This window comes from Triticum dicoccoides, chromosome 3B, assembly GCF_002162155.2.
Source record: "Triticum dicoccoides isolate Atlit2015 ecotype Zavitan chromosome 3B, WEW_v2.0, whole genome shotgun sequence".
In the NCBI taxonomy this organism is placed as follows: Eukaryota; Viridiplantae; Streptophyta; class Magnoliopsida; order Poales; family Poaceae; genus Triticum; species Triticum dicoccoides.
Genome location: NC_041385.1, coordinates 674,199,886 through 674,225,807, shown reverse-complemented (window position 1 = coordinate 674,225,807; position 25,922 = coordinate 674,199,886). Strand labels below are relative to the sequence as shown.

Sequence of the window (25,922 nt, the reverse complement as noted above, 5' to 3'; positions counted from 1 at the left end):
CCTACACCCCCTTGTGAAGCTTGTGAAGAGAAGTGGCACCAAATGGCTAAGTGAGCGTGCTGAACTGGTATATATAGGGGAGGAGCTTTAGTCGCGGTTGGCCTGGCCAACCGCGACTAAAGGCCTTTGGGCACCTTTAGTCGCGGTTGGCCTGGCCAACCGCGACTAAAGCCCCTCACGTGCACCAGCTGGCCACCGAGCGCCCTGGGCCCAGGCCTTTGGTCGCGGTTCGTCTGCCGAACCGCGACTAAAGACTTCATTAGTCGCGGTTCCTACAGTTTCGCGACTAATGGGGCTGGACGGAAGCCTCTTTTTCTACCAGTGTTTGTGTCCATCATGTGCTATGTGTGCCACTTTACTATACAGGCTCCCGGATCCTATTCCCCGCGTAGCACGGAGGATAGCGACCAAACGTATACCCCCCCCCCCAAGGTCGCTACCGATGTTGTATGGGCCCGCACATTTCTGATTTATTTTATCTATTTTTGGAAGGTTCTAGAATCTTCCCTGAACCGGATTTTTTTTATTTTTCTCTCTTCTTCATTTCCTTTTCCTTTGTTTTTCCTTTTTCTTTTAATTTTTGCAATCATTTTCAAGTTTCCAACATTTTTTGCATACACTATTTTTCCTAAGTCATGAACATTTTACGATTTTAAGAATATTGTTTCAAAATCATGAACATTTTTTGGATCAGCAAACAATTTTTGACTTCGTGGACATTTTTCAAAATTACAAACATTTTTTGAATTCATGGAAATTTGTTTTTTATTTCCCAAACATTGTTTTTTCAAATTCCTGAGCATTTTTTGAATTTTCAGAACTTTTTAAAATTTTCGGATTTTTTATAAATCCCAAACAAAAAGAAACGAAAAAAACTATGGGGCCCCTCCCCCGCACTTGTGCTGGACTAAATCATGCGCGGAAGAGACAGGGGGTTGCGTGTTTCATGGCTAGTCCATGTGTTCTCTAAGAAAAGGTAAACGTTGGCGCGTACGACAGCCGAGTGATTCGGCTGGACGCACGACGCGCGTTGGATGAAAACGCGATCCAACTGTGCTCCGCCTCACATCCCAACCTTATCCTCTTCCTTCTTTCACAGTGCTCCGCCTCAAGGTTTCTTCCGTGCTGCTATATGACATGGGGCCATGGCCTGCGAGCTCACAGGTCAGGGCTGCCATGGCTTATGAGCTTGGGGCAGACGGTGGCTGAGGGCGACTACAAGCCGTCGCTACAGGGAGCAATCTCACCGGAGCAGCGAGCACCCAGAGACAACTCCAATGTTGCAACCTGCCTTTGAGAAAGCTACAATCGGCGTGGTAGAAGCTTCAACCAGCGACGACAGATGCTGGAGCCGATCACTGCCACAACGAAAAGCTACAACCGTGGTCTTCAAAAGCTTCAACAGGTGTGACAAAATGCTTCAACCAGTGGTCGACGGACGCCGGGGCTGGCCACTGCCAACAGAAAAAAGCTTCAAACGGCGTCGCAAAAAGCTTCATCCACGACGACAGATGTCAGAGCTGGTCACTGCCAACAGCACAAAGCTGCAACCAACAATGTAGAATGTTTCAACCGGCCTTGAAAAGAGCTTCAACGGCGACGACGGCGAGGTTGCAACGGCGAGGGTATGACGACGAGGTTGCAAGCTGCAACGGCGAGGCTGCTACCCAACGACGACGAGGCTACAATGGTGAAGGTTGCAAGCTGCAACGCGAGGCTTCTAGTCGACGACGATAGGCGGCAAGGTTGCAAGCTGCAACGGCGACGCAACAATGGTGGTGCATGAGGGAGGGTGTGGCGACGAGCTGGTAGTGCTCCGACGAGCGGCGGCGTGGATGAGGAGGACGTGGGTGCTGCTGCGCCTCGCCGGGGGCGCGCGCACACGGTGGCCGGGGCAGAGACATCCCGCATTGATGAATGGATCTGAAACTGAAGACTAGGAAGGAGACGATGATTAGGGGTGAATCGAACGGTTGTTGCCTGCTAGATCGGACGGCCGCGCAGCGACCGGCCCAAATTTGGGCCGGCGCGCCGGCGCCCATCAGCCCCCCTTAAAAAAAGGGTATTCGGCGCCTAGGTCGGGGAATAGGACCTCTATGCAGGGCTGCCGCCAACCATGAATTAGGGCAAGCGGTTTATTCAGAGTTTGCTTCCACCCGCCGGGATCGTTGATCGATTCCTAGCTGCCGCCTGACCCCGACGGCGCTAGCACGTTGTTGCGTCGAGCCTGCATGCATCCGGCAAACCAAGCACTGGATTTAGTGGTGAGTTACTCTTGCTGCTGTGCTGACGAAGGACTAGTTGGCTGATCGCTGTTTCTGTTTGCACTACGTGAGAAGAACTCTGTTAAGATTGCTATAATACTTGGATCGTGAGAAGGATTTCTTGTTGGAGGTTTTCAAAGCTGCAGTTTGAACCAATTGCTTTGGAAATTGCATCTATTCCTACCGGTATCGTGAAAATCGGGCGGCCGTATCATAGTCCTTACGAATTCAATCTCTTGAGTGCGAGTGCTAATCTGCTATACAGTACTCGGCACTTCGGCACATAGCCATCTCATTTGCCGGTGTGTCTATCGTGGGCGACGGCAAGGCCGTCGGCCACGCCATCAACGTACCCACGGCGAGTGGCTACCACCTGCTTGTGGTTAGCAACTACTCGCGTACAAAAGCCACCACACCTACTGGCACGGGGATCGTCTCACTCGATTTCATGGTGGGAGGCCATCGTTGGCGCATCGAGTACTATCCTAATGGCGACCGCCCAGAGTGCACCGACTCCATATCTCTCTTTTTGCGCCTAGTTGACAGAAGTGTAACAGGGACTTTGAAGGTGAAGTTCGATTTTAGTTTTGTCAACCAGCATGAGAAGCAAGATTCGTCATATATTCTTGCAGTCAAGCCAGACGACTTCTCCAGCCCAAGCACATCTTGGGGTTACAACAATTTCATAAAAAGACAAGATCTTGAGAAATCAAATAATCTAAATGATGATTGTTTCACCATCCGATGTGATATTGCGATTGCCACCACCGTTGATCTCTTTATTATGGTACCACCTTCAGGAATACATGAGCATATCAGCAACCTCCTTCTGTCCAAGGAGGGCACCGATGTGACATTCAAGGTTGGCGAGGAAGAGTTTGCTGCCCATAGGTGCGTGCTCGCGGCTCGGTCTGCGGTGTTCAAGGCAGAGCTCTTTGGCCCCATGAAGGAGGGCAAAATGGCAAGCGTCATACAGATCGAAGATATGGAATCAAAAGTTTTCAGGGCCTTGCTTGGCTTTATTTACACTGACTCACTGCCCGAAATGGAGATGAACACAATAGATGAAGGAAAAGCCCAAGAAACATTGTGGCTGCAACATTTGCTTGCAGCGGCGGATAGATATGATCTCCAAAGGCTGAAAGCACTATGTGAAGAGAGGTTGTGTGAACAAATAAATGTGAGCTCTGTGACAACTATTCTTACTCAAGCCGAGCAGCTCAATTGTTGTGGATTGAAAGGGGTATGCTTTGAGTTTCTCAAAACTACCACTAATTTGAAAGAGATAATAGCCGTGGACGGATTGGACGACATAACTAGAACCTGCCCCTCTCTTCTAAAAGAGCTCATTGCCAAGCTTGTTTCCTAATATCATCACACACACATGGTTAGTTTTTCCTGTATATTTTCCAAAGACAGTATGTTTTAGAAGGGGTCCTCCGTCAATGGATCCTAGTCTAAACACATGAACAAACATTTTAAATAATCCGCTATAGCATGTTATAGTGTTTTGAAGAGGTCCGATGCTAAGAGGCATAGCCCGCTATTTAAAACTATGGTTTCTTGTTTGCAGTATGACTTTGTTGACAGCATTTGATATGCCTTCATGATGTGTTATAGAGACATTTTAGTTGGATGTATTGTGTGCATCTTTCCTTGATTCCCGTTTCTTAGAGATAATGTTTTACACTGTCATTTCTACGACATCAACCATCTTTCTTTTCTTTTCTTCAGGCGCGGCAGCTGAGGTAGAAAAAAGTTTGTTGCGCTGGAGGCCAGCTTGGACTGTCTAGCTACATGACGCCATTCTGTTCTCCAATACTATATCATTGTCAAACTTGCTTTGCTTAAGAATTATTAGTGATGGTTCATACTAGTATTTGTCCCAATTTCAGAACATGCAGTCAATTTTATGTAATTTTATTACGGTCTTATCAGCTTGGCAATCGGATGGACTTATATGTTCCACTGGCTTGACAATTTTATGATATTCGGTTATTTACATACACAAGAAAAAAAAATGGATTAGTATCTTGCACCAGGCGCGACCGATCAAACTATGTTCATGTTACTGGTCATCTATGTTTAAGGATGGCAATGGGTAGGGTATATGGGGCGGGTAGAGCAATACCATACCCATACCCGTGTAGTCAATGGGTATAATATTCTACTCATACCCATACCCATGGGTATGAAACTTTACTTGTATCCATTTCCGATGGGTACCCATAACCATTGGGTACCCAACGAGTAGATCAAATAGTACACAACTAATTCGTAATTTTACATTCATCTATAGCACATTTGACTAAAATAATATTGATCTCAACTCAATAACAGATAGATTAGTACATGATAATTATCTCAAATCAAATTAACAATTGGTAAAAACTTTAACATATGTTCACAAGCTCATGACATAACATTAACATAGATACAATTGTGAATCACAGGTAAGGTTCACATGTCATAAATGGGTAGGGTATGGGTATATCCATGGGTAAAAGGCTATGCCCGTACCCTACCCATGACTTAATGGGTAAGATATGGGTACTATCCGTGGGTATAAAATTGTATCCATACCCTGCCCATGCGGATACAATACCCGTGGGTACCCATACCCATGGGTAAAATTGCCATCCTTATCTATGTTCCAGCCCTCGAGAGACCGGGACCATAAAGCCACAGCTTTTGCTTCCCAAACGCATGCAGCCGCGTAAACGTACTCCAAAACCAACGAGCAATGATGTTCCAAATAACCAGACGTGTCCGTGTCTTCATCTCGAGAGTCTAAAGTTGTTTCTTGTTTGTATACGTCTGATACACTGCGCGGGTTCCTTTGTCCGTCTCCCTCAGGTTAGAGCCCGGGTGCGTTCTGGTGTTGCATGTTCGCGCGCCATAGAGTACGTTGTACGTACATACCATCGAGGGAACAGCGAGGCACATAAAAATAAGGAAACAGGAAACTCTGGCTACTTTGGCAGAACTGTAGCAAATTTTGTCCTGCTTCTGCTTCGGTACAATCCTCTAAACACATCAACGCACGAGATTTCTTGATACCCCTTCATAGTAAAGGATAGGATTGTCTTTCTTTAAAATACATCCTGAACACATACATTTTTCAACCGGTTTGGATGACGGTCATGTAATAGGATAGACATGTATTGATCCTATTGTTTTGCCAGCTGGTTGTGGCTTTGGGCTTTTCTTATTTACAGATTTTGTTATAGTTTCTACTATGACCTTTCGGTACTATGCTACTGGTTTATCCTTTTAATAATATGAGCCGTATGCATCTTTCTGATGCAGAGGCTGGGGCAAGTCCCCTTTTCCAAAAAGAAAAATAAAAAAAAAATAGTCCTGAACATATACGCTGTGAGGCACCCTTTACTGGGCCGGCCCATTTGGTGACGGCTGTAGGGAGCGCGACGGGAGATGTAAAAAGTCAGAAAATAAGTGCCTGCACCCGCTAAGAATCGAACCACGCACCTCTTGTACATAAAATTGAGTAGCTCACCAATGGAGCTAACTAGTGCTTTTGAATAAACAGGAGCGTACAGTCTTAAGAATTCAGCAGAAACTGGAAGACCAAAAAAATCACACAGGCAGAGAAATTGAAAATAGATCTCTTAGCTAATTGCCGCTATTAATTAGGCCTATTAACTAACCGTACATGCAATGCCTACTGCCTGATCCAATCAAAGAGCACCATGCGCTAGCTTCCATGGAGAGACGCTGGAATCAAGGGAATAAAGTGACGTGCCTAAATGCAACAGCCTTTTTTTAGAAACTATGCAGCAGCCTAGTAAACATGGTAGATTTTTTTTTGAGAATAATAAACATGGTAGATTGGTAGTACGAGTTTTGCTGGCTCTCGGACCCAATAAACCGAATGGAGGGAGTAACACCAAGGTAGAATACAAAAACGTAAAATCCATGCACCTTTTCAATTTTTTGAACTTTTGTTAAAAATTCTAAATGAATTTTTAAAAATTGGATAATGTTTCAAAATCCAACATTTTTTGAACAACTTGAACAGATTTTGAAAAAAATCATTTTGCATAAAAGCATGAACATTTTTCAAAAAAATTGAACAACATTCTTTAAAAGCATGAACATTTCGAAAAATTGAAGGAGATATGTTAGTTCAAAATGTTAAGAATTTTTTTCGAACAACATTTTGAACACTTTTAAGGAAATATGAAGAGCCACCAAAACTTCCGTTGAACATGGTCTAGTTTTGGACACGTTTTCTTTGGGCTCACACTGACATCTTTCATTGAACATGGTCTAGTTTTGGACATTCTTGGGATAACACCAATTTGCACTAGCAGAGGGGCATGCGAATGGTAGCCATCCATGTCTGGTTTGAATGAATTCTGACACCGTATGCACGTTGCGTTATGTCTAGCCATTTATCAATCATTTTCACTGAGAAAACTCCAGAGAATACAGGAATTGTCAAAAACATAAACAACTTGGGTTTGTGCCTTGAATTGATCATATAAGCTCATGGATAAAATTTGGGATCATTTGAAGATGCCAAAAAAAATTACTCTCATACGGACCCATGTGGCCTACCTGAACACCCTCCATATTGAACATGGTATATTTTCGGACATGCATGAAAAGACCCCAAGTTTTGCCAGCAGGTGAGCATGCCCATGGTAGGGATCCATGCCAGGTTTGAACAAATTTCGACACAATATGCAAGTTGCATCACGTCCGACCATTTATCAGCCATTTTTCAACAAGAAAACTCTAGAATATGCAAGAATTGTCAAAAATTCAAACAACTTGGCATGATGCCTTGAATTGGCCATTTAAGTTTTTTTCAATATAAATAATAAAAATTGATCTGGAATTTCACAAAATGTCCCCGTACTCTCATCAGACCCTTCTCGCCTGCCGGAACAACTGTTAAACATGGTTTATTTTTGGACATGCATGAAATGACTCCAACTTTTTCTATCGGGTGGGCATGCACATGATAGGCATTCATGTCAGGTTTAATGATTTTCGACACGTATGCAAGTTGCGTCACCTCCGTCCATTTATTGGTCGCTTTTCACCGAGAAAACTCCAGAAAATGCAGAAAAATTCGAAAACTCAAACAAGTAGGCATGGTGTCTTGAATTGGTTATATATGTTCATGGAAAATTATTGGGGTCATTTGACGATGCAAAAAAAACATGCTCTCATACGGACCATTTTGGCCTACACGAACACCATCCATCGAAAATTGTCTATTTCAGAAAAGGTTATTGTTTTGTGAAAACTATTCACAATGTTCCCATTTAGAATTTTTTTCTCAAAACTCAAAAAATCTTTGGGAATTTCAAAAAATGTTCACGCTTTGAAAAAATTGTTTAGAATTTCGAAAATACTCCCGTTAACAAGTTTTGTTCTGTAAATTCCAAAAATGTCAGCGTGTTTTCAGAAAATGTTTAGGATTTTAAAAAATGGTTCCTGTCATAAAATTCTAAAAACATGATTGTTTCAAAGTTTGTTAGAGTTGTTGAAACAATTGTTGGATTTTCAAACATTACTCATTTAAAAAAATTACGATTTTCCAAGAACAATATGAAAAAGTCCAAAAACTACCCGGATTATCCATTGTAGTTAGTTCTTAAAATGACACGCCCTTTATTTGTCAACAAGGCATCTCAGCTTAGCTGGTTAGCAGCTGGACTTTTTGAGCTAGAGGCGCAGAGTTCGAATCGTGGTGAGGTCACTCTTTATTCCTTTTTAGCGATTATTATATCGCTGCCCTAGGTGCGACCGCTACTGCGGCCACCTTCTTGGGCCGGCCCAATAGGAGTACATACATCATACATAGAACTTATCATACGTCCAAAGTGGGTATACCATGTGAAAAGTCCAGATTACCCTTTATACGTTTTACGTGGGGGGTTGTACCAAAGCGGGACTCATTTTGTCCTAGGGCGTGCGTTGTGTTCTCTTCTCCGGTGACTCGATCGTACGGGAGCAGCGGGACTCATTTTGTCCTAGGGCGTGCGTTGTGTTCTCTTCTCCGGTGACTCGATCGTACGGGAGCGTCGATCGAGCTTCCGCAACTCGGACGCGCGAGGAGAAGACGAGACCTGTACGAACTTGCGCTCTGCGTGCCTGCCATGTCATTTGCCGGCATGTCTGCGGCGGCAAGGCCACTCTTTATTCCTTTTTAGTGATTATTATATCGCTGCCCTAGGTGCGACCGCTACTGCGGCCACCTTCTTGGGCCGGCCCAATAGGAGTACATACATCATACATACAACTTATCATACGTCCAAAGTGGGTATACCATGTGAAAAGTCCAGATTACCCTTTATACGTTTTACGTGGGGGGTTGTACCAAAGCGGGACTCATTTTGTCCTACGGCGTGCGTTGTGTTCTCTTCTCCGGTGACTCGATCGTACGGGAGCGTCGATCGAGCTTCCGCAACTCGGACGCGCGAGGAGAAGACGAGACCTGTACGAACTTGCGCTCTGCGTGCCTGCCATGTCATTTGCTGGCATGTCTGCGGCGGCAAGGCCATCGGCCACGCCGTCAACGTCGTCGCATCCAGTGGGCACCACCTGCTTGTGGATACCGCCTACTCACGTACCAAAGCCACTACACCTACTGGCATGGTGATCGACTCTCTCCCTTTCATGGTAGGAGGTCATCGTTGGGACATCAGATACTATCCTAACGGCCGTACCTCAGAGAATGCCGACTATGTATCCATTTATCTTCATCTTCTTGATGAAGATGTTGCAGAGTTTAAGGTGTTGTACGAATTTAGTTTCGTCGACCAGCGTCAGATGCAAGATTCAGCCCATATTCGTGGAGTCCAGCCAACAAACTTTTCCGACAACCATCGATGTTGGGGTTACCCTAATTTCGCGAAAAGAGACGCCCTTGAGAAATCAAACCATCTAAATGATGATTGTTTCACCATCCGATGTGACCTTACCATTGCCTCCACCGTCGATCTCTTCATTAAGGTACCGACATCTTGTATCCAACACCATATAAGCGACCTCTTGCAGTCTGAGGAGGAAGCTGATGTGACATTCAAGATTGGAGATGACACATTTGTTGCCCACCGGTGCGTGCTCGCAGCTCGGTCTACGGTCTTCAGAGCAGAGCTATTTGGCCCCATGAAAGAGGGCACAATAGGAGGCATCATCCATATAGAAGACATGGAAGGAAATGTGTTTAAGGCATTGCTTAGCTTTATTTACACCGATTCACTGCCTAAGATGGCGATAGACACGTTGGAGGATGAAAGGGAAGACCAAGAAGTGTTGTGGCTACAACACTTGCTTGAAGCGGCGGATAGATATGATCTTGAAAGGCTGAAAGTACTTTGTGAAGAGAAGTTGTGCCAACACATAGACGTGGGCTCGGTGACGACTATTCTTACTCTAGCCGAGCAACATAACTGTTCTGTATTGAAGGAGGTATGCTTTCAGTTTCTCAAGACTCCTGCTAATTTGAAGAAGATAGTTGCGGTTGAAGGAGGTATGCTTTCAGTTTCTCAAGACTCCTGCTAATTTGAAGAAGATAGTTGCGGTTGACGGCTTGGAGGACATAACAAGAACATGCCCCTCTCTCTTAAAAATGCTCATTGCCAAGCTTGTGTGCCTTTAATGTGCCTTAAAGAAAATCATTACCAAGACTCGTCCATAAGAAAAATGGTAAGTAACATTGTTATTATTTCCCCCGCAAAAAAACGTTGTTATTATTTCTTAAAGATCCTACTCTAAACATTTCCTACTGCTGCAATATCTTGCCATCATTTAATGTGCCTTCATGTTGTGCCAAGTTTTTTTAGATTTCTGCTACCCTGTTTGGAGAAGCGACCACTGGCATGTGTTGAACTGCTTCTTGAATCTTCATCTCTTTCCATCTTTCGAGCGAAAGCTCGGGCAACAAAAAGATAATGGAGATGGTAGCTTTGAAAGTCTAGCAGTCTACACATTATGCCCTTCTGTTCTCAAAGATACACTCAAGATTGATTAGCAATGGTCTGTACTGATTTTCTTTTAGAGTAGATCATTGATGGCGCGCGTTGCCGCGCCTATCTATTTTGACAATAAAATGGTAGGTATTTATAAATATATGTGCCATTAGATATTAATAAATTTACTCATAGCCCATAGAATTAAAGGAATTTTAAAAAACTAAGCTACAAAACATGAATATTAAATTGCATAAACTTAATAATAATTGGGTAGTAACCAAAGTGGAGAATTTAATAAAATTCAAAAAAGTGGAGAATTTAATAGGTTTTAAAATAAATAAATAGAAACACTCAGGTAAACATTGTTTTTAACTTTACAATTTATTTCTGTCACAACATTACATAAAGGTATAAGAACTAAAACAATATTGTGCCCCTTTCAAAGGGAGTAGTCCACCAGATTATGCCTAATATCATAATGATGGGAACATCTGTATAGCTACAATGGATATTATATGCAGTAGCATGAATAGCTGGAGCTCAAGGGAAGGCAAGCATGATCGACACCCTCAAAAAAATTCCCATTGCCTTTGTGTCATATGAGCAAAAATAATCTAGTTTTCAGAGTTTATTGCATCTTCTTCTGCTGCAAATTAAGGCCCCAATGAGTAACACATCACTATATCATCAAGCACTGATGCCTTGCATAGCCATGAACTGGCATTGATGTCATCGTCATTAAAATAGCATGAGTAAATCAACAATGAGATGGAAGTATATTAAATTGACAAATTATGCCACCTTTATGAACAATATCCTAGTGCCATGTTGTAATTGATCCCAGATAACCCATACTACATGGATAATATACGTGTGTAACTGTGTAAGCGATCACAAAGCTTTGGCAGCGAAGACATATTTTAGTGCCCTGCAATCAGCTCCTTTCTTCCTCTCTGCAGAAAAAGTACGTGGGAAATTTTGGAATATATATATTCACCAAACAAAATACGTTACAAAATAAGACAATCTACAGTAATAATTTGAGACCACACTTCTTGCTATACAACCCTACGGTTTCAGATTTCCTAGATCAAAACATTTTTTCACTTATCAATTGACCCATACATGTGGCACACATGTCATTCTTTCTTGGATCAATCTCATAAAAAATACAAATGCAGAGTAGAGAATGACCATCAACTTGTTACTCTCATCTACTGAGACAAATAAAAAGTGAGGCATCACTCAATAGAAAACTAATATGTTGTTTGTATAGACCACCAGTTTATTTTTAGGTTGAAGTTTTCCATCCAAAGAAAGTAGACAATCAAATCTAAGCAAATAAATAGTACAATCAAACCTTCTCTTTGACACTACTCATTTTCTAGTCGATAGGGGTTGATTTGACATGGATAACTTGATTGGACGATGGTAAGAGTAGTAGCAGCTATAAACCATATCAAGAGCATTTACACAGTCCAAAAGCATGCAAAAAAATAGGGAATCTTTTTTAAAATGGAGCTCACATTTGAGAAGGATTTTCAGTTGTCGCCCAGTCACCATGGCTGAAAGAGGTGCAGGACCAGCCAACCCCACAGTGGATGCAACAGTCAACGGCCAGACCACCTAAACGCACCGTTACTTCAACAGAACCATCTCACTTCTGAAGCTCATCATCTCCAACAGTCGAATGCCAAGATGTCTGACTGCTACTTGGGATTGGAGTTACAGGGAGTGCCTAATTTTTATGTTTCTAGCTTAATTCACTTTTCTTCAGGTTCTAGCTCTCAACTAAGTAATCTAATGCAGAATGTTGATTAGTGTGTTATCTCTGCTCATAGCATTTTTCACATCTAATGAATCTTGTATGTTTTCATATTATACTCAGATGAACCAGATTTTTACATAATGCTACTTTTTGGGAGACTGCATCAGATGATTCTTTTGAAGATGCAGGGCACACGAAGCACCTTTGCCTTGCCATGGTGCTCAAGAACTTAGTGAATTTAAGATTCCAATAAAGCAGTTAGGCGATATGGTTGGAGCTTCTGCAACACCTCACTACCACCCCGTGGAAACAATGCCTCTACTCCTCTACCGAGAATGAATCTTCCTACCTAAAATTCTCTTACATAAATATTCACTGGAGGGGGTATCAATATAACCTATCTTGATTCAGATCCAAAAGAATATCATTCTTGATTTGGGACGAAGGCAACGTTCTTCTGTTGAATTAGCTGATGAGAATATGAGAGAAGGGAGTAGAACCTGCTGGGCGGAAACGTGACGGCCATCTGGACGATTGCTCGCTTAGGGACGCCGGTTCCACCAGCGGTGCCACCAAGTCGTGGTGGGATCTGCCGCTCAAGTTGAAGGTCGGGGTAGGGGGACACGCTCGTTGCATGGCGCTGGTCTGGGTCGCTAGGAAGTGCAAGGGAAAAAGTTCAACCCCTTGAATTTTGTGCACTAAAAATTAATATACATACATTCAACAGGGATTTAAAGTTCAAAACTAATTGAAAAAGGCGTAACCAAAAATTGCGCAGTTGAATAGTTTCTTAAATCTCTAGCAGCTGATTCTTTCGGCCATATGAAAATACCTGTTAGTAGGAAAGTAGTGTCAGATGATATCCGCTATAGATTGAAAAAGAGACATGCTTAGTTGAAGCATCAACCTAATATTGAAAGACTCTTTTCATCTAGATAAACCTGCAAGTATACATTAGACCAAAAAGATGTGTGAAGATTCTAAAAAAGAAGATCTACGAAGCAACCTTGTGCAGATGATATTAAACATTCATTAGTAGTAGTAGTATTTCTAGAACTATACTGTTTGCATTTATATATCAGCCTATTTATCCACCTCTTGTGAAAAAAGACAATTTACTGAATTTAAAAATTGCTTGTCAAAACACGAACAAAATAGATGTATCTATGGCAAACGCAATTCGCATTCATCCTACAACCAGCAGAAAACAAAATTCCAAGAGAAACTCACATTGGGAGGAGGCGTGCTGATCTTAGGAACCCGACGCTGGACGACGGGGTTGGTGTCGGCAGATGTTGGGACCAGTGGAAGGAGAGGCCCGTCCTGGCCGACGACGGCTAGTAAGGCTCGGACCTGAAGGGGCCGCCGGTGGTGCGCGAGCGCGGTGTGGATGGCATGCCGCCATCGGTGCCTGTGGTTGTGATGCCCCTCCTGGAGCCACCGGGGGTGGATGGGTGGATGGGTGCAGGGAGGGCCTGAGGGAAGGGAGAAGCCAACGTCCCGGCGATGGGTGGTGGGTGCCTCCGATCGATCCCAGCGCGTGCCTCCAACTCCGGTCGATTGAATCCGGCGCCTCACATCGCCTTGGATCGATATCTCCCTCTTCTCTGTATCCGCATCGCCTTTTGGTTTTTTTGAGGATTAAGCCAGCTTTATTAATCAAAGTCCACATAGAGTGGGATACAAGATGGGTCATGGGGTTGGCCAAGCCACAAATGGCGCCCCGGTCCCCTTCTAAGAGAGAATCTGGCTAGACTATGTGCTTCATAATTTACAGCATGACACTCAAAAGAAAAAATGCATTGGAAAAGGGTAGCTCGAAGATTAATCTCGGACAGAATGGCACCGTATTGCCCTCTACTACCCGAGTTTATATCAGAGACAACTTGCTTGCAATCAGAGGCCACGATGTAGTTGTTGATAAGGAGATCTTCAGCCAAACACATTGCCTCCCTGCATGCCAAAGCTTCCAGAGAAGCCGGATCATCCACTCCTTCCACCACTAGGGCTGAACTCCCTAGGTAATTTCCGTTTGAATCCCCGCAGACTGCTGCTGCTGACCCACCTCTCCCTGGTCGTACTGCAGCGTCAACATGTATTTTTGCAAAGCCCACCGGAGGTGCCTTGGGTCATTGCGGTCCCGATGGAGCAGTGGGTGCACTTGTCTGTTTTACTGTCGGGTGGATCATATTAAGCTCATCATGGTATCTATTGATGAAAGTCTGTGTTGCTTGAGGGCTCTGAAAAATCCCCTCGTGGATCGCCTTGTGCCTCGCGTGCCAGATTGACCACAATGTAATCGACAGGAGGACAAACTCATCATGTGTGAGGGACTCGATGAGTGCAAACAGCCATTGCTTCGCTTTAGGCTCTATCAACGCCATCATTTTATGTGCAAGTTCCTCATCCACCAATGCCCACACACATCTGGACATTGTGCATTGAATCAACAAATGTTTCCATGAATCCGGCATCCCACAAAGCCCGCAGCTGCTAGACGTCGTCATATGGCGGTGGGCTCGCACATCCTCAGTAGGGAGGGAGTGTTTTGACAATCTCCAAAGAAACATCCGGACTTTACCAGGAACTTCAGTTTTCCACAGTTTTTTTCCACATCCTTTCCTCGGACTGCAACGATGACGTTCCTGGTTCGCCATTCAGCCATGCCTCATGATGCTGTTTAGTTTCTGAAAGCATTCTGTACGCTGAATTAACTGAAAAAGTGCCTTTGGTCTCAAAGTTCCATGACCAGAAATCATCTATGTTGCGAGTACAGAGAGGAATGCCCAATATGATATTTGCGTCCATTGGCATGAAGACCTCGTTCACCCTTTGCTTAATACAGCTTGCTGAAGTTGGATCTATCAATTCTGACACAAGCTGTGGTGGATTCGTCGTAATGCACCCATAGGGCCGGAGCATCTCTTTCCTTGGGAGCCAATTATCTGTCCATATGTTGATGGTTGCACCATTTCTGACTTGCCGTATCAGCCCCTGTTTCAAGACGTCACGGCCCTCAATTATTGATCTCCATATCTGGCTCGGAGGACCCCCCAAAGAGGCTTGCAGGATATCATCATTCGGATAGTATATGCTCTTTAGTAATCTGGCACTGAGAGAGTTGGGTTCCTGCAAAAGTTCCCATGCCTGTTTTGCCAACATAGCCAGGTTAAAAAGTTCAAAATCTTTAAACCCAAGACCACACATGCCCTTCGTCTTAGTCATAGTTTCCCAGGAGACCCAATGTGGTTTCCTTTTGCCTTCCTTTGAGCCCCACCAAAACTTCCTAATTAGCATATTAAGGTGCTCACATAAACCTCTCGGCAACTTGAAACATGACATGGAAAAGACAGGGACCGATTGTGCAACGCTTTTACTAGGACCTCCTTGCCTGCCGTAGACATGCAATTCTCGATCCACCCCTGCACCTTGCTCCAAAGTCGATCTTTCAGATACTTGAACGCCCCGTTTTTTGAAGTACCAATATCAGAAGGCATACCAAGGTATTTATCATTCAAAGTCTCATTTGGAACATTCAGCATCGTTTTTATCTCCAAACGTGTACTCTCTGGCACCCCTTTGCTGAAAAAGATTAAAGATTTATTATAGTTGATCCTCTGGCCTGAAGCATGACAGTAAGCTTCCAGAGCTAGGTTCACCTCGGTAGCACCCACACCGTTGGCCTTGAAAAACAACAGGCTATCATCAGCGAAAAGGCGGTGGTTTACTGGTGGCGCAGAATGTGCTACCTGTAGACCATGCATGTTTGATGGCTCATCTTTGGATTTTAGGAGGCACGAAAGGCCCTCTGCTGCTATCAAGAACAAGTATGGAGATATCGGGTCCCCTTGTCTGATTCCTCGAGATGGCTTAAACTCTTCTAACTTCTTGCCATTGAACATAACTGAAACGGAAACTATGCTGACCAGGCCCATGACAATATTAACCCAGTTTTCAGAGAAACCCAACTTGAGCATAATGGCTCGGAGATATGCCCATTCAACTCTATCATACGCTTTCATCATATCAAGCTTGAGTGCACATGATTGATGTTTTTTGGCCTTGTTTCTCGTCATGAAATGCAAACATTCATACGCAGCTATGATGTTGTCAGTAATCAGCCTCCCCGGGACAAAGGCCGACTGCTCCTCAGAGATGATGTCAGGCAACACTAGCTTCAGGCGGTTAGAGATCACCTTTGATGCTATCTTATATAAGACATTACACAAACTGATGGGTCGAAATTGTGTTAGCGAAGTTGGGTTTTTACCTTGGGTATTAGGACCAGAATAGTCTCATTGGTACTCTCCACAGATTCGGTGCCCTCCATGATTTTTATCACCACCTTTGTCACATCGCTGCCACATAGGTCCCAATGACGCTGGAAGAAGTGTGCTGGGAAACCATCTGGGCCAGGTTCCTTCACTGGAAACATCTGGAAAAGAGCTTTCTTAACATCATCAGCACTGTACGGGGCGTTGATAGAATCATTCATTGCTTACGTCACCTTAGATGGGACCGTATCAAGAACTTGTTCCATGTTTAAGACCCCCTCTGAGGTGTAGAGGTTTTTATAAAAAGACGTGGTCATCTCCTCCATCTCCTCTGAATTATGAGTCACCTAGCCGTCCAGGCATTGAAGCTGTTTTATTTGGTTTTTCCTCCTCCTTCTGCTGGCTCTTAAATGAAAAAATACATGTTTTTATCGCCATGAACAAGCCACTCTAGCCTCGCCCTTCGACGCCAAAGGATCTCCTCTATGTGGTATAGTTCAACCAGCCTATCACAAACCTTGGTTTCCGCATGTGTGGGCCCGACTCTCCCCAGGGTCCCTCGAAACTCCTGTAGCTGCATCTTGAGGCGGGCGATCTCTTGTCGCACGTTGCCAAAATGCGCTCGTTCCCAGGTGCTCAAGTCTCCCACCACCACTTGTAGCTTATCATGCAATGATTGCACCGAGTCAGCATTGCCTTTTTCCCAGCCCTCTGCCAAAGCTGTCGCCAGAGATTCCTCTCACTCCTAGAAAATCTCATATCTAAAGGCCCGTGGGACCCTCCTGCATGCATGCATGTCGCGTAGCGTTAGAAGAATCGGTACATGATCCGAAGATGCCGCTAGTTTGTGCTCCAGGACGGCCGATGGGAAGGCGATGCTCCATGCTGGATTAGCCACCGCTCTGTCCAATCACACTCTAGTAAATGTGCCTCCAGTCACCTTCTTCTCCCAAGTCCAATTGTTGCCAATGTATCCAATATCCGACAAGCCGCACATATCAAGTGCATCCCGAAAGCCATCCATCTGCGCCTGACTTCTCATCCCTACTCCGTCATGTTCGTGCCCATGAAGCACTTCATTGAAGTCACCTAGTGCCACCCAAGGCAGGTCGGAAGATCCAACAATACCTCGGAGTGTGTCCCATGTTTTGTAACGTTCGCTGACATGGGCTTCGCCATATACAAATGTAACTCTAGTTGGTATATCAACAAGCTCACCAACCAAAGCATCAATATGGTACTTCGAATACGCTAAAATTTCAAGCTTTATTTCCTCATTACAAAAGATTCCAAGACCTCCGCTCCTACCTGAGCTACTTACAGCAAAACTTTTATTATAACCTAATGACATAGCCATATCCTCCACCCTGGAGCCCTTGATTTGAGTTTAAACAATGCAAAGGATCGAGGGGGCAAATTGCCTCGCTAGATTGCGAAGCTCACGCACTGTCGCAGGTTTGCCAGCTCCGCGACAGTTCCATCATAAGTAACTCATTGCGCTCGGCGCGACTCCTCAAGGGAGCCCGCCAAACGCGCATTGGGTAGGTTGTTGCTGCCTGAAGGCTTCATGTTTCCTTGCTCAAACATCATCACCGTTGCCTTGGTCCTCTTTGGTTCTTGCTTGGAATCTGGGCTTGGGGGTACCACCGCGGGAGGCAAAGCAAGGAGTTGCTGGCCATTGTTGCTTTTCGATGCTGCACGTTCTGGTTCAACCGGGCTCCCCATGTTCACTTGCATAGATCCCCGCTTTCTGTTGCTCTCAGCATCTCTCATCAGTGCGTCATCGGCTCTAGGGTTTGGCTCTTCCTGCTCCATCCAATCTTGGCCGTTTCTTTGGCTCCTCCCTCGACCTGCACCACGGCCTGCACGGCCTCTGCCTCTTCCTGACCTTGGCGAGCTCCCGGCTCCCGGGCCACGACCTGGACCTTTGAACCATTCAGCTTGAAGGTTTTTAAAAACTAGTGCCGAAGGGGGATGGATCCCATTGCCACACTCCTTGTACAGGTGCCCTAGCATGCCACACACCGCACACCAGTCTGGCAACCTCTCGTACTTCAGCCGAAAGATCTCCCTCTTCCTCTTTATCACCAAAGACACTGCATTCTTTAGGGGTTTAGTAACATCCACTTTGATTCTGACCCGAAAGAAGTTACCCTCAAAATCCTGAGACTTAGGTTCGGCAAAGATGAAATCTCCCGCAGTTGCCGCCAATGACTTGATCAGGCCAAAAAAGAGCTCAGGTAGGTCATGAATCTGGATCCACATCTCGATCTTGTTCAGCTCTATCGATGATGGCCTAGTGATTCCATCATACGGCTCTATGACGACTGCCTTGCCCGTGAACGTCCTTGGTCCATCTTCCATTACTCTCTCCCAATTTCCCAAGCAGGAGAATTGTAGCGTGTATAGGTTCTCTTCGAGCGTCCGGAATTTCACCTCCTTTGCTAGATCCCAGGCGACTCGCATATTACGATAGAACCAGTATTGGCTGTACTGTTTGTCTGTGTTCACGCGAGCTATGGCCATCCAGCGGGCAGCCTCTTCTGGGATGTCGCCATCTTCTACAACCACGTCCACCAGATCATCTTCCTTTAGCCCTAGCTCATTCATCATCGCTTCCATCTTGCTCGTCGCCGCGTCAGGCGTAGCCGCCGAGCCCATCGTTTGGATCTCTTGCCCGAGAAAAACACCGGTCCGCGGGCAGGAGGTTCCCTAGCCGCCCCCTCGTCCACCCTAGCTAGCAGCCCAGGGGCGCCAGCGATCGGTGGTGGGAGGCGGAGGGGATCGAGGTCTCCACGTCGATGCCGAGGAGCCACGTATCGCCTTTTGGTGGATCCCTCTCTGCGTCGCTCTATCAACTATGGGCTGAATAGGCCCATTTTACCAGATTTCTTGGATGTAGATGAAAGATCCAGTCCAACTTAACGACAGACCCCCAAAATTGTTACCAGATGAGCGGCCCATCAAGGCTAGCGCTAGTTAGCAGCAAACGGCGCAAGCTTAAGTGCGATTCAGAGTTAATCAGACGGTCGAAAATGCCCAGAATCAATGATTGAATGGCTGCGAATGTTGATGGATTGAGAGGGCAGGAAAAGTGCTCAGTTATAATATATCTAAATATACAAAATGTAGTTGAAAAGTAGTACTATTTGATCTTAGAGAGAGATCAGTTGCAGTAGTTTGTATGAGGAATTTTGTCCACGGCTCCTATCTTGGGTTTCAGCAATCCACTAACTCAATGGGCTGCTGCTTAGTTTTTCTTATCTTCTTTATTTACTTTTGGCTATAGCTAGTTTAATTTTTTGTTAGACTTTCTTGTACAGTTCTAGAAAACAATAAGCTTATACTATGTGGTAGCCTGGTAGGAGTAATCCTACGGTTTTATGTAAAAATATATATGTTCTGTTAATTATGTGTGATGTAACACATAGTACTAACGGCTCACTCCAACTCATCATACAATAAAGGTTTTTAAATAGACTTTGCATCAACCAATTATTGTTTTTTAAGGATCAGGTAATTATTGTGATTTATTATATATTTTCTCTTTTTCCAAGTGTGTATTTTTATTTCCTTAGCATATTCGTAACACATTACTTGCAACTTTTTTTAATAGTAACTCCAAACCATCTGAATCCTTAAAATTGGAGCGATGGAAGTAGCGGTGGAGCGGGGCGGTGGAGCGAAGTCCGGCAATGATCATGTCTATGTTGCCTCGATCACGCCGCTTGCTAAGCGGTCGCCAAAGCTGTAAGAAGCCACACATTTTATATATAGCATCAATCACATGGTAGGGATGACGTGTTCAATCACTAGTTTATTGCGCATATTCCATAAGGTCCATGTGAGGGTGCCCATCGCCACCCAAAGGGATGTGTGAACCTTGCCAGGAAAACTAAGGACCTCCTGAAACATGTTCGGGCGGTTATCATGGCACCAACTCCCTCCCACCGCATCTCGAAAGCAACTCCAAAGGAAAATCGCTGTCGGGCAGCGGAAGAAAATGTGGTTGGAGTCTTCTGGCACATCACATAATGGACAAAGCCCATTGCTAGGACCGGTATGTTTAAGCACTTATGTACCCGAGGGTAACCGGCCCCAACCCATTGTCAAAGGAAGATACGAATCTTCAGTGGCAACTTGATCTCCCAAAGAAGATTTAGTTCTGCTGGACCCGGAGTGGCCACCAATGCATAGTACAAGGACTTGGTCGAAAACGTGCCATTCCGTTCGAGATGCCAAGAAATGGCGTCATGCTACAGGTTGGGTGAGAGGAGGGATATGCATTGAAGAAACTCCTCCCATTGCTCCCGTTTGAGAGGACCGAAGGTGCGCCGGAAAGTGATGCTTCCAAGGTCCTCAAGCGCCGCACCCACAGGGAGTTGTGGGCGGGTGCAGATACTAAATAGGGGATAGAACCGTTCCACAAACGGTTTATCGCCCGACCAACGATCCAACCAAAACAATGTGTGTTGGTGCCTGACCCAACACAAATCGAAGATCCTATCCTAAGGATCGGCAACAACTGAATGATGGACTGCCAGAACTGGGATCCACCCGCCCTAGGGGCAAATGCTAGAGGTTGACCCCGCAAATATTTTGTGCGGATATTCTCAAGCCACAGTCCACCTTCACCGGCCTCAATCCGCCATAGCCACTTGGACATGAGAGCGATGTTCATCCGTTTGGATGAGATGACCCCAAGGCCACCCTGGTCCTTGGGTTTGCATATCTCCGACCACTTAAAAATATGGTACTTCTTGTTGGAAATATGCCCTAGAGGCAATAATAAAATGGTTATTATTATATTTCCTTGTTCATGATAATTGTCTATCGTTCATGCTATAATTGTATTAACTGGAAACCATAATACATGTGTGAATACATACACCACAACATGTCCCTAGTGAGCCTCTAGTTGACTAGCTCGTTGATCAATAGATGGTTATGGTTTCTTGACCATGGACATTGGATGTCATTGATAAAGGGATCACATCATTAGGAGAATGATGTGATGGACAAGACCCAATCCTAAGCATAGCACAAGATGGTGTAGTTCGTTCGCTAAAAGCTTTTCTAAATGTCAAGTATCATTTCCTTAGACCATGAGATTGTGAAACTCCCGGATACCGTAGGAATGCTTTGGGTGTACCAAACGTCACAACATAACTGGGTGGCTATAAAGGTGCACTGCATGTATCTCCAAAAGTGTCTGTTGGGTTGGCACGGATCGAGACTGGGATTTGTCACTCCGTATGACGGAGAGGTATCTCTGGGCCCACTTGGTAATGAATCATCATAATCAGCTCAATGTGACTAAGTAGTTAGTCGCGGGATCATGCATTACGGAACGAGTAAAGTGACTTGCCAGTAACGAGATTGAATGAGGTATTGGGATACCGACGATCGAATCTCGGGATAGTAACGTACCGATTGACAAAGGGAATTGTATACATGATTGATTGAATCCCCGACATTGTGGTTCATCCGATGAGATCATCGTGGAACATGTGGGAGCCAACATGGGTAACCAGATCCCGTTGTTGGTTATTGGAAGGAGATATGTCTCGGTCATGTCTGCATGGTTCCCGAACCCGTAGGGTCTACACACTTAAGGTTCGGTGACACTAGAGTTGTTATGGAAATAGTATGTGGTTACCGAAGGTTGTTCGGAGTCCCGGATGAGATCCCGGACGTGATGAGGAGCTCCGGAATGGTCCGGATGTGAAGATCGGTATATTGGACGAAGGGTATTGGAGTCCAAAATTGTTCCGGGGGTACCAGGTGATGACCAGCGTGTCCGAAAGGGGTTTCAGAGGCCCCGACAAGTGTTGGGGGGCCTTATGGGCCAAGGGGAGGGGGCACATCAGCCCACTAAGGGGCTGAGCGCCCCTCCCACCCCATCTCACGTAACCTGGACAGATGGGGGCGCCACCCCTAGGGCAGCCGCCCCTCCCGACTTGGGGGGCAAGTTTCCTAGGGGGTTGGGGCGCCCAAACCCATCTAGGGTTTCCCCTGGCCGCCTCCCCCTCCTCTAGATCCATCTAGAGGGGCCGGCCCCCTCTCCACTTCGCCCTATATATAGTGAGGGTGTGGGAGGGCAGCCACACCCTTCCCCTGGCGCAGCCCCTCCCTCCTGAAACACCTCCTCCTCCTCCGTAGTGCTTGGAGAAGCCCTGCCGGAGAACCACGAGCTCCACCGCCACCATGCCGTCGTGCTGCTGGAGTTTTCCCTCAACTTCTCCTCTCCCCTTGCTGGATCAAGAAGGAGGAGACGTCCCCGGGCTGTACGTGTGTTGAACGCGGAGGCGCCGTCCGTGCGGCGCTTAGATCGGAATCGACCGCGATCTGAATCGCTGCGTGTACGACCCCACCAACCGCGTTCTTGTAACGCTTCCGCTTAGTGATCTTCAAGGGTATGAAGATGCACTCCATGCCTCCCTCTCTCTCGTCGCTAGTATCTCCTAGATTGATCTTGGTGACACGTAGGAAAATTTTGAATTATTACTACAGTCCCCAACAGTGGCATCATGAGCTAGGTCTATTGCGTAGATTCTATGCACGAGTAGAACACAAGTAGTTGTGGGCGTTGGTTTGTTCAATATGCTTACCTTTACTAGTCTTATCTTGATTTGGCGGCATCGTGGGATGAAGCGGCCTGGACCGACCTTACACGTATGCTTACGTGAGACAGGTTCCACCGACTGTCATGCACTTGGTGAATAAGGTGGCTAGCGGGTGCCAGTCTCTCCCACTTTAGTCGGATCGGATTCGATGAAAAGGGTCCTTATGAAGGGTAAATAGCAATTGGCATATCACCATTGTGGCTTTTGCGTAGGTAAGAAACGTTCTTGCTAGAAACCCATAGCAGCCACATAAAACATGCAACAACAATTAGAGGACGTCTAACTTGTTTTTGCAGGGTATGCTATGTGATGTGATATGGCCAAAAGAATGTGATGAATCATATATGTGATGTATGAGATTGATCATGTTCTTGTAATAGGAATCACGACTTGCATGTCGATGAGTATGAAAACTAGCAGGAGCCATAGGAGTTGTCTTAATTTATTGTATGACCTGCGTGTCATTGAAAATGCCATGTAATTACTTTACTTTATTTCTAACCGTTAGCCATAGTAGTAGAAGTAATAGTTGGCGAGACATCTTCATGAAGACACGATGATGGAGATCATGATGATGGAGATCATGGTGTCATGCTGGTGACGAAGGTGATCATGTCGCGCCTCAAAGATGAATATCAAAGGCGCGAGATGATATTGGCCATATCATGGCACTCTATGATTTGCATGTGATGTTTGTCATGTTTACATCTTATTTGCTCTTATTTGCTTAGAATGACGGTAGCATAAATAAGATGATCCCTCATAAAATTTCAAGAAAGTGTTCCCCCTAACTATGCACCGCTGCGAAGGTTCGTTGTTTCGAAGCACCACGTGATGATCGGGTGTGATAGATTCTAACGTTCGCATACAACGGGTGTAGGCCAGATTTACACATGCAAAGCACTTAGGTTGACTTGAAGAGCCTAGCATGTACAGACATGGCCTCAAAACACAAGAGACCGAAAGGTCGAACACGAGTCGTATAGCAGATACGATCGACATGAAGATGTTCACCGATGATGACTAGTCCATCTCACGTGACGATCGGACACGGCCTAGTTGACTCGGATCATGTATCACTTAGATGACTAGAGGGATGTCTATCTAAGTGGGAGTTCATTAAATAATCAGATGAACTTAATTATCATGAACATAGTCAAAAGGTCTTTGCAAATTATGTCATAGCCTATGCTTTAGTTCTACTGTTTTAAGATATGTTCCTAGAGAAAATTTAGTTGAAAGTTGAGAGTAGGAATTATGCAGACTGGGTCCATATACTGAGGATTGTCCTCATTGCTGCACAGAATGCTTATGTCCTTAATATACCGCTCGGTGTGCTGAACCTCGAGCGTCGTTTGTGGATGTTGCGAACATCTGACATACATGTTTTGATGACTACGTGATAGTTTAGTGTGTAATGTTAAACGGTTTGGAATTGAGGCACCGAAGACATTTTTGAAACATTGCAGAACATATTAGATGTTTCAAGAGCTGAAATTAGGATTTCAGGCTCGTGCCCACGTCAAGAGGTATGAGACCTCCGACAAGTTTCTTAACCTGCAAACTAAGGGAAAAAAAGCTCAATCATTGAGCATGTGCTCAGATTGTCTGAGTACTACAATCACTTGAATCAAGTGGAAGTTAATCTTCCAGACGAGATAGTGATGGTTCTCCATAGTCACTGCCACCAAGCTATTAGAGTTTCGTGATGAACTATAACATATTAGGGATAGACATGATGATCCTTGAGCAATTCGCGATGTTTGACACCGTGAAAGTAGAAATCAAGTAGGAGCATCAATTGTTGATGGTTAGTAAAACCACTAGTTTCAAGAAGGGCAAGGGAAAGAAGGGATACTTCATGAAACGGCAAATCAGTTGCAGCTCTAGTGAAGAAACCCAAGGTTGAACCCAAAACCTGAGACTAAGTGCTTCTGTAATGAGGGGAACGGTTACTGAAGCAGAACTACCCTAGATACTTGGTAGATGAGAAGGCTGGCAAGGTCGACAAAAGTATATTGGATATACATTATATTAATGTGTACTTTACTAGTACTCCAAGTAGCACCAGGGTATTATATACCGGTTCGGTTGCTAAGTGTTAGTAACTCAAAATAAAAAGCTATGGAATAAACGGAGACTAGCTAAAGGTGAGATGACGATATATGTTGGGAGTGTTTCCAAGTTTGATGTGATCAAGCATCGCATGCTCCCTCTACCATCGAGATTGGTGTTAAACCTAAATAATAATTATTTGGTGTTTGCGTTGAGCATAAACATGATTGGATTATGTTTATCGCGATACAGTTATTCATTTAGGGAGAATAATGGTTACTCTGTTTATTTGAATAATACCTTCAACGGTCTTGCACCTAAAATGAATGGTTTATTGAATCTCGATCGTAGTGATACACATGTTCATGCCAAAAGATATAAGATAGTAATGATAGTACCACATACTTGTGGCACTGCCATTTGAGTCATACTGGTATAAAACGCATGAAGAAGCTCCATGTTGATGGATCTTTGGACTCACTCGTTTTTGAAAAGATTGAGACATGCGAAACAATGTCTATTGGTATATATGCATGAAGAAACTCCATACAGATGGATCGTTTGGACTCACTTGATTTTGAATCACTTGAGACATGCAAATCATACCACATGGGCAAGATGACTGAAAGGCCTCGTTTTTCAGTAAGATGAAACAAGAGAGCAACTTGTTGGAAGTAATACATTTGATGTGTGCAATCCAATGAGTGCTGAGGCACGCAGTGAACATCGTTATGCTCTTACTTCACAGATGATTTGAGTAGTTTCTAAGTATATTTACTTGATGAAACACGAGTCTGAATTATTAAAAGGTACAAGCAATTTCGGAGTGAAGTTGGCAAGAGGATAAAATGTCTATGATATGATCATAGAGATGAATATTTGAGTTACGAGTTTGGTACACAATTAAGACCTTGTGGAAATTTTTCATAACTAATACCGCCTGGAACACCATAGTGTGATGGTGTGTCCGAACATCATAAATG

The 25,922-nt window shown here is 44.7% G+C and overlaps 1 protein-coding gene and 1 long non-coding RNA gene across 2 annotated transcripts; one reads left to right on the top strand and one right to left on the bottom strand.

The window, feature by feature from the left end:
- The first annotated feature begins 1,627 nt into the window (after positions 1-1,627).
- Positions 1,628-9,903, top strand: LOC119279778 (BTB/POZ and MATH domain-containing protein 1-like). The gene is made up of 4 exons (XM_037560902.1): positions 1,628-1,696; positions 2,530-3,596; positions 8,954-9,713; positions 9,775-9,903. Exons 1-4 carry the CDS (start codon positions 1,628-1,630, stop codon positions 9,901-9,903), a joined length of 2,025 nt encoding a protein of 674 aa, XP_037416799.1.
- Positions 9,904-10,721: 818 nt separating this feature from the next.
- LOC119281797 lies at positions 10,722-12,925 on the bottom strand. The gene is made up of 3 exons (XR_005138555.1): positions 12,817-12,925; positions 12,485-12,637; positions 10,722-11,169 (listed from the first exon to the last, which is right to left on the bottom strand). It is a non-coding gene; the product is annotated as an uncharacterized LOC119281797 (long non-coding RNA).
- Positions 12,926-25,922: the final 12,997 nt, after the last annotated feature.

What these genes read in the sequence shown, in the direction of transcription:
- LOC119279778 (XM_037560902.1), top strand. Translation starts at nt 1,628, where the DNA reads ATGACGACGAGGTTGCAAGCTGCAACGGCGAGGCTGCTACCCAACGAC. An exon ending in ACGAGGCTACAATGGTGAAG is followed by an intron (nt 1,697 to 2,529) that starts GTTGCAAGCTGC and finishes TCTGCTATACAG; the next exon opens with TACTCGGCACTTCGGCACAT. An exon ending in ATAACTAGAACCTGCCCCTC is followed by an intron (nt 3,597 to 8,953) that starts TCTTCTAAAAGA and finishes CATCAGATACTA; the next exon opens with TCCTAACGGCCGTACCTCAG.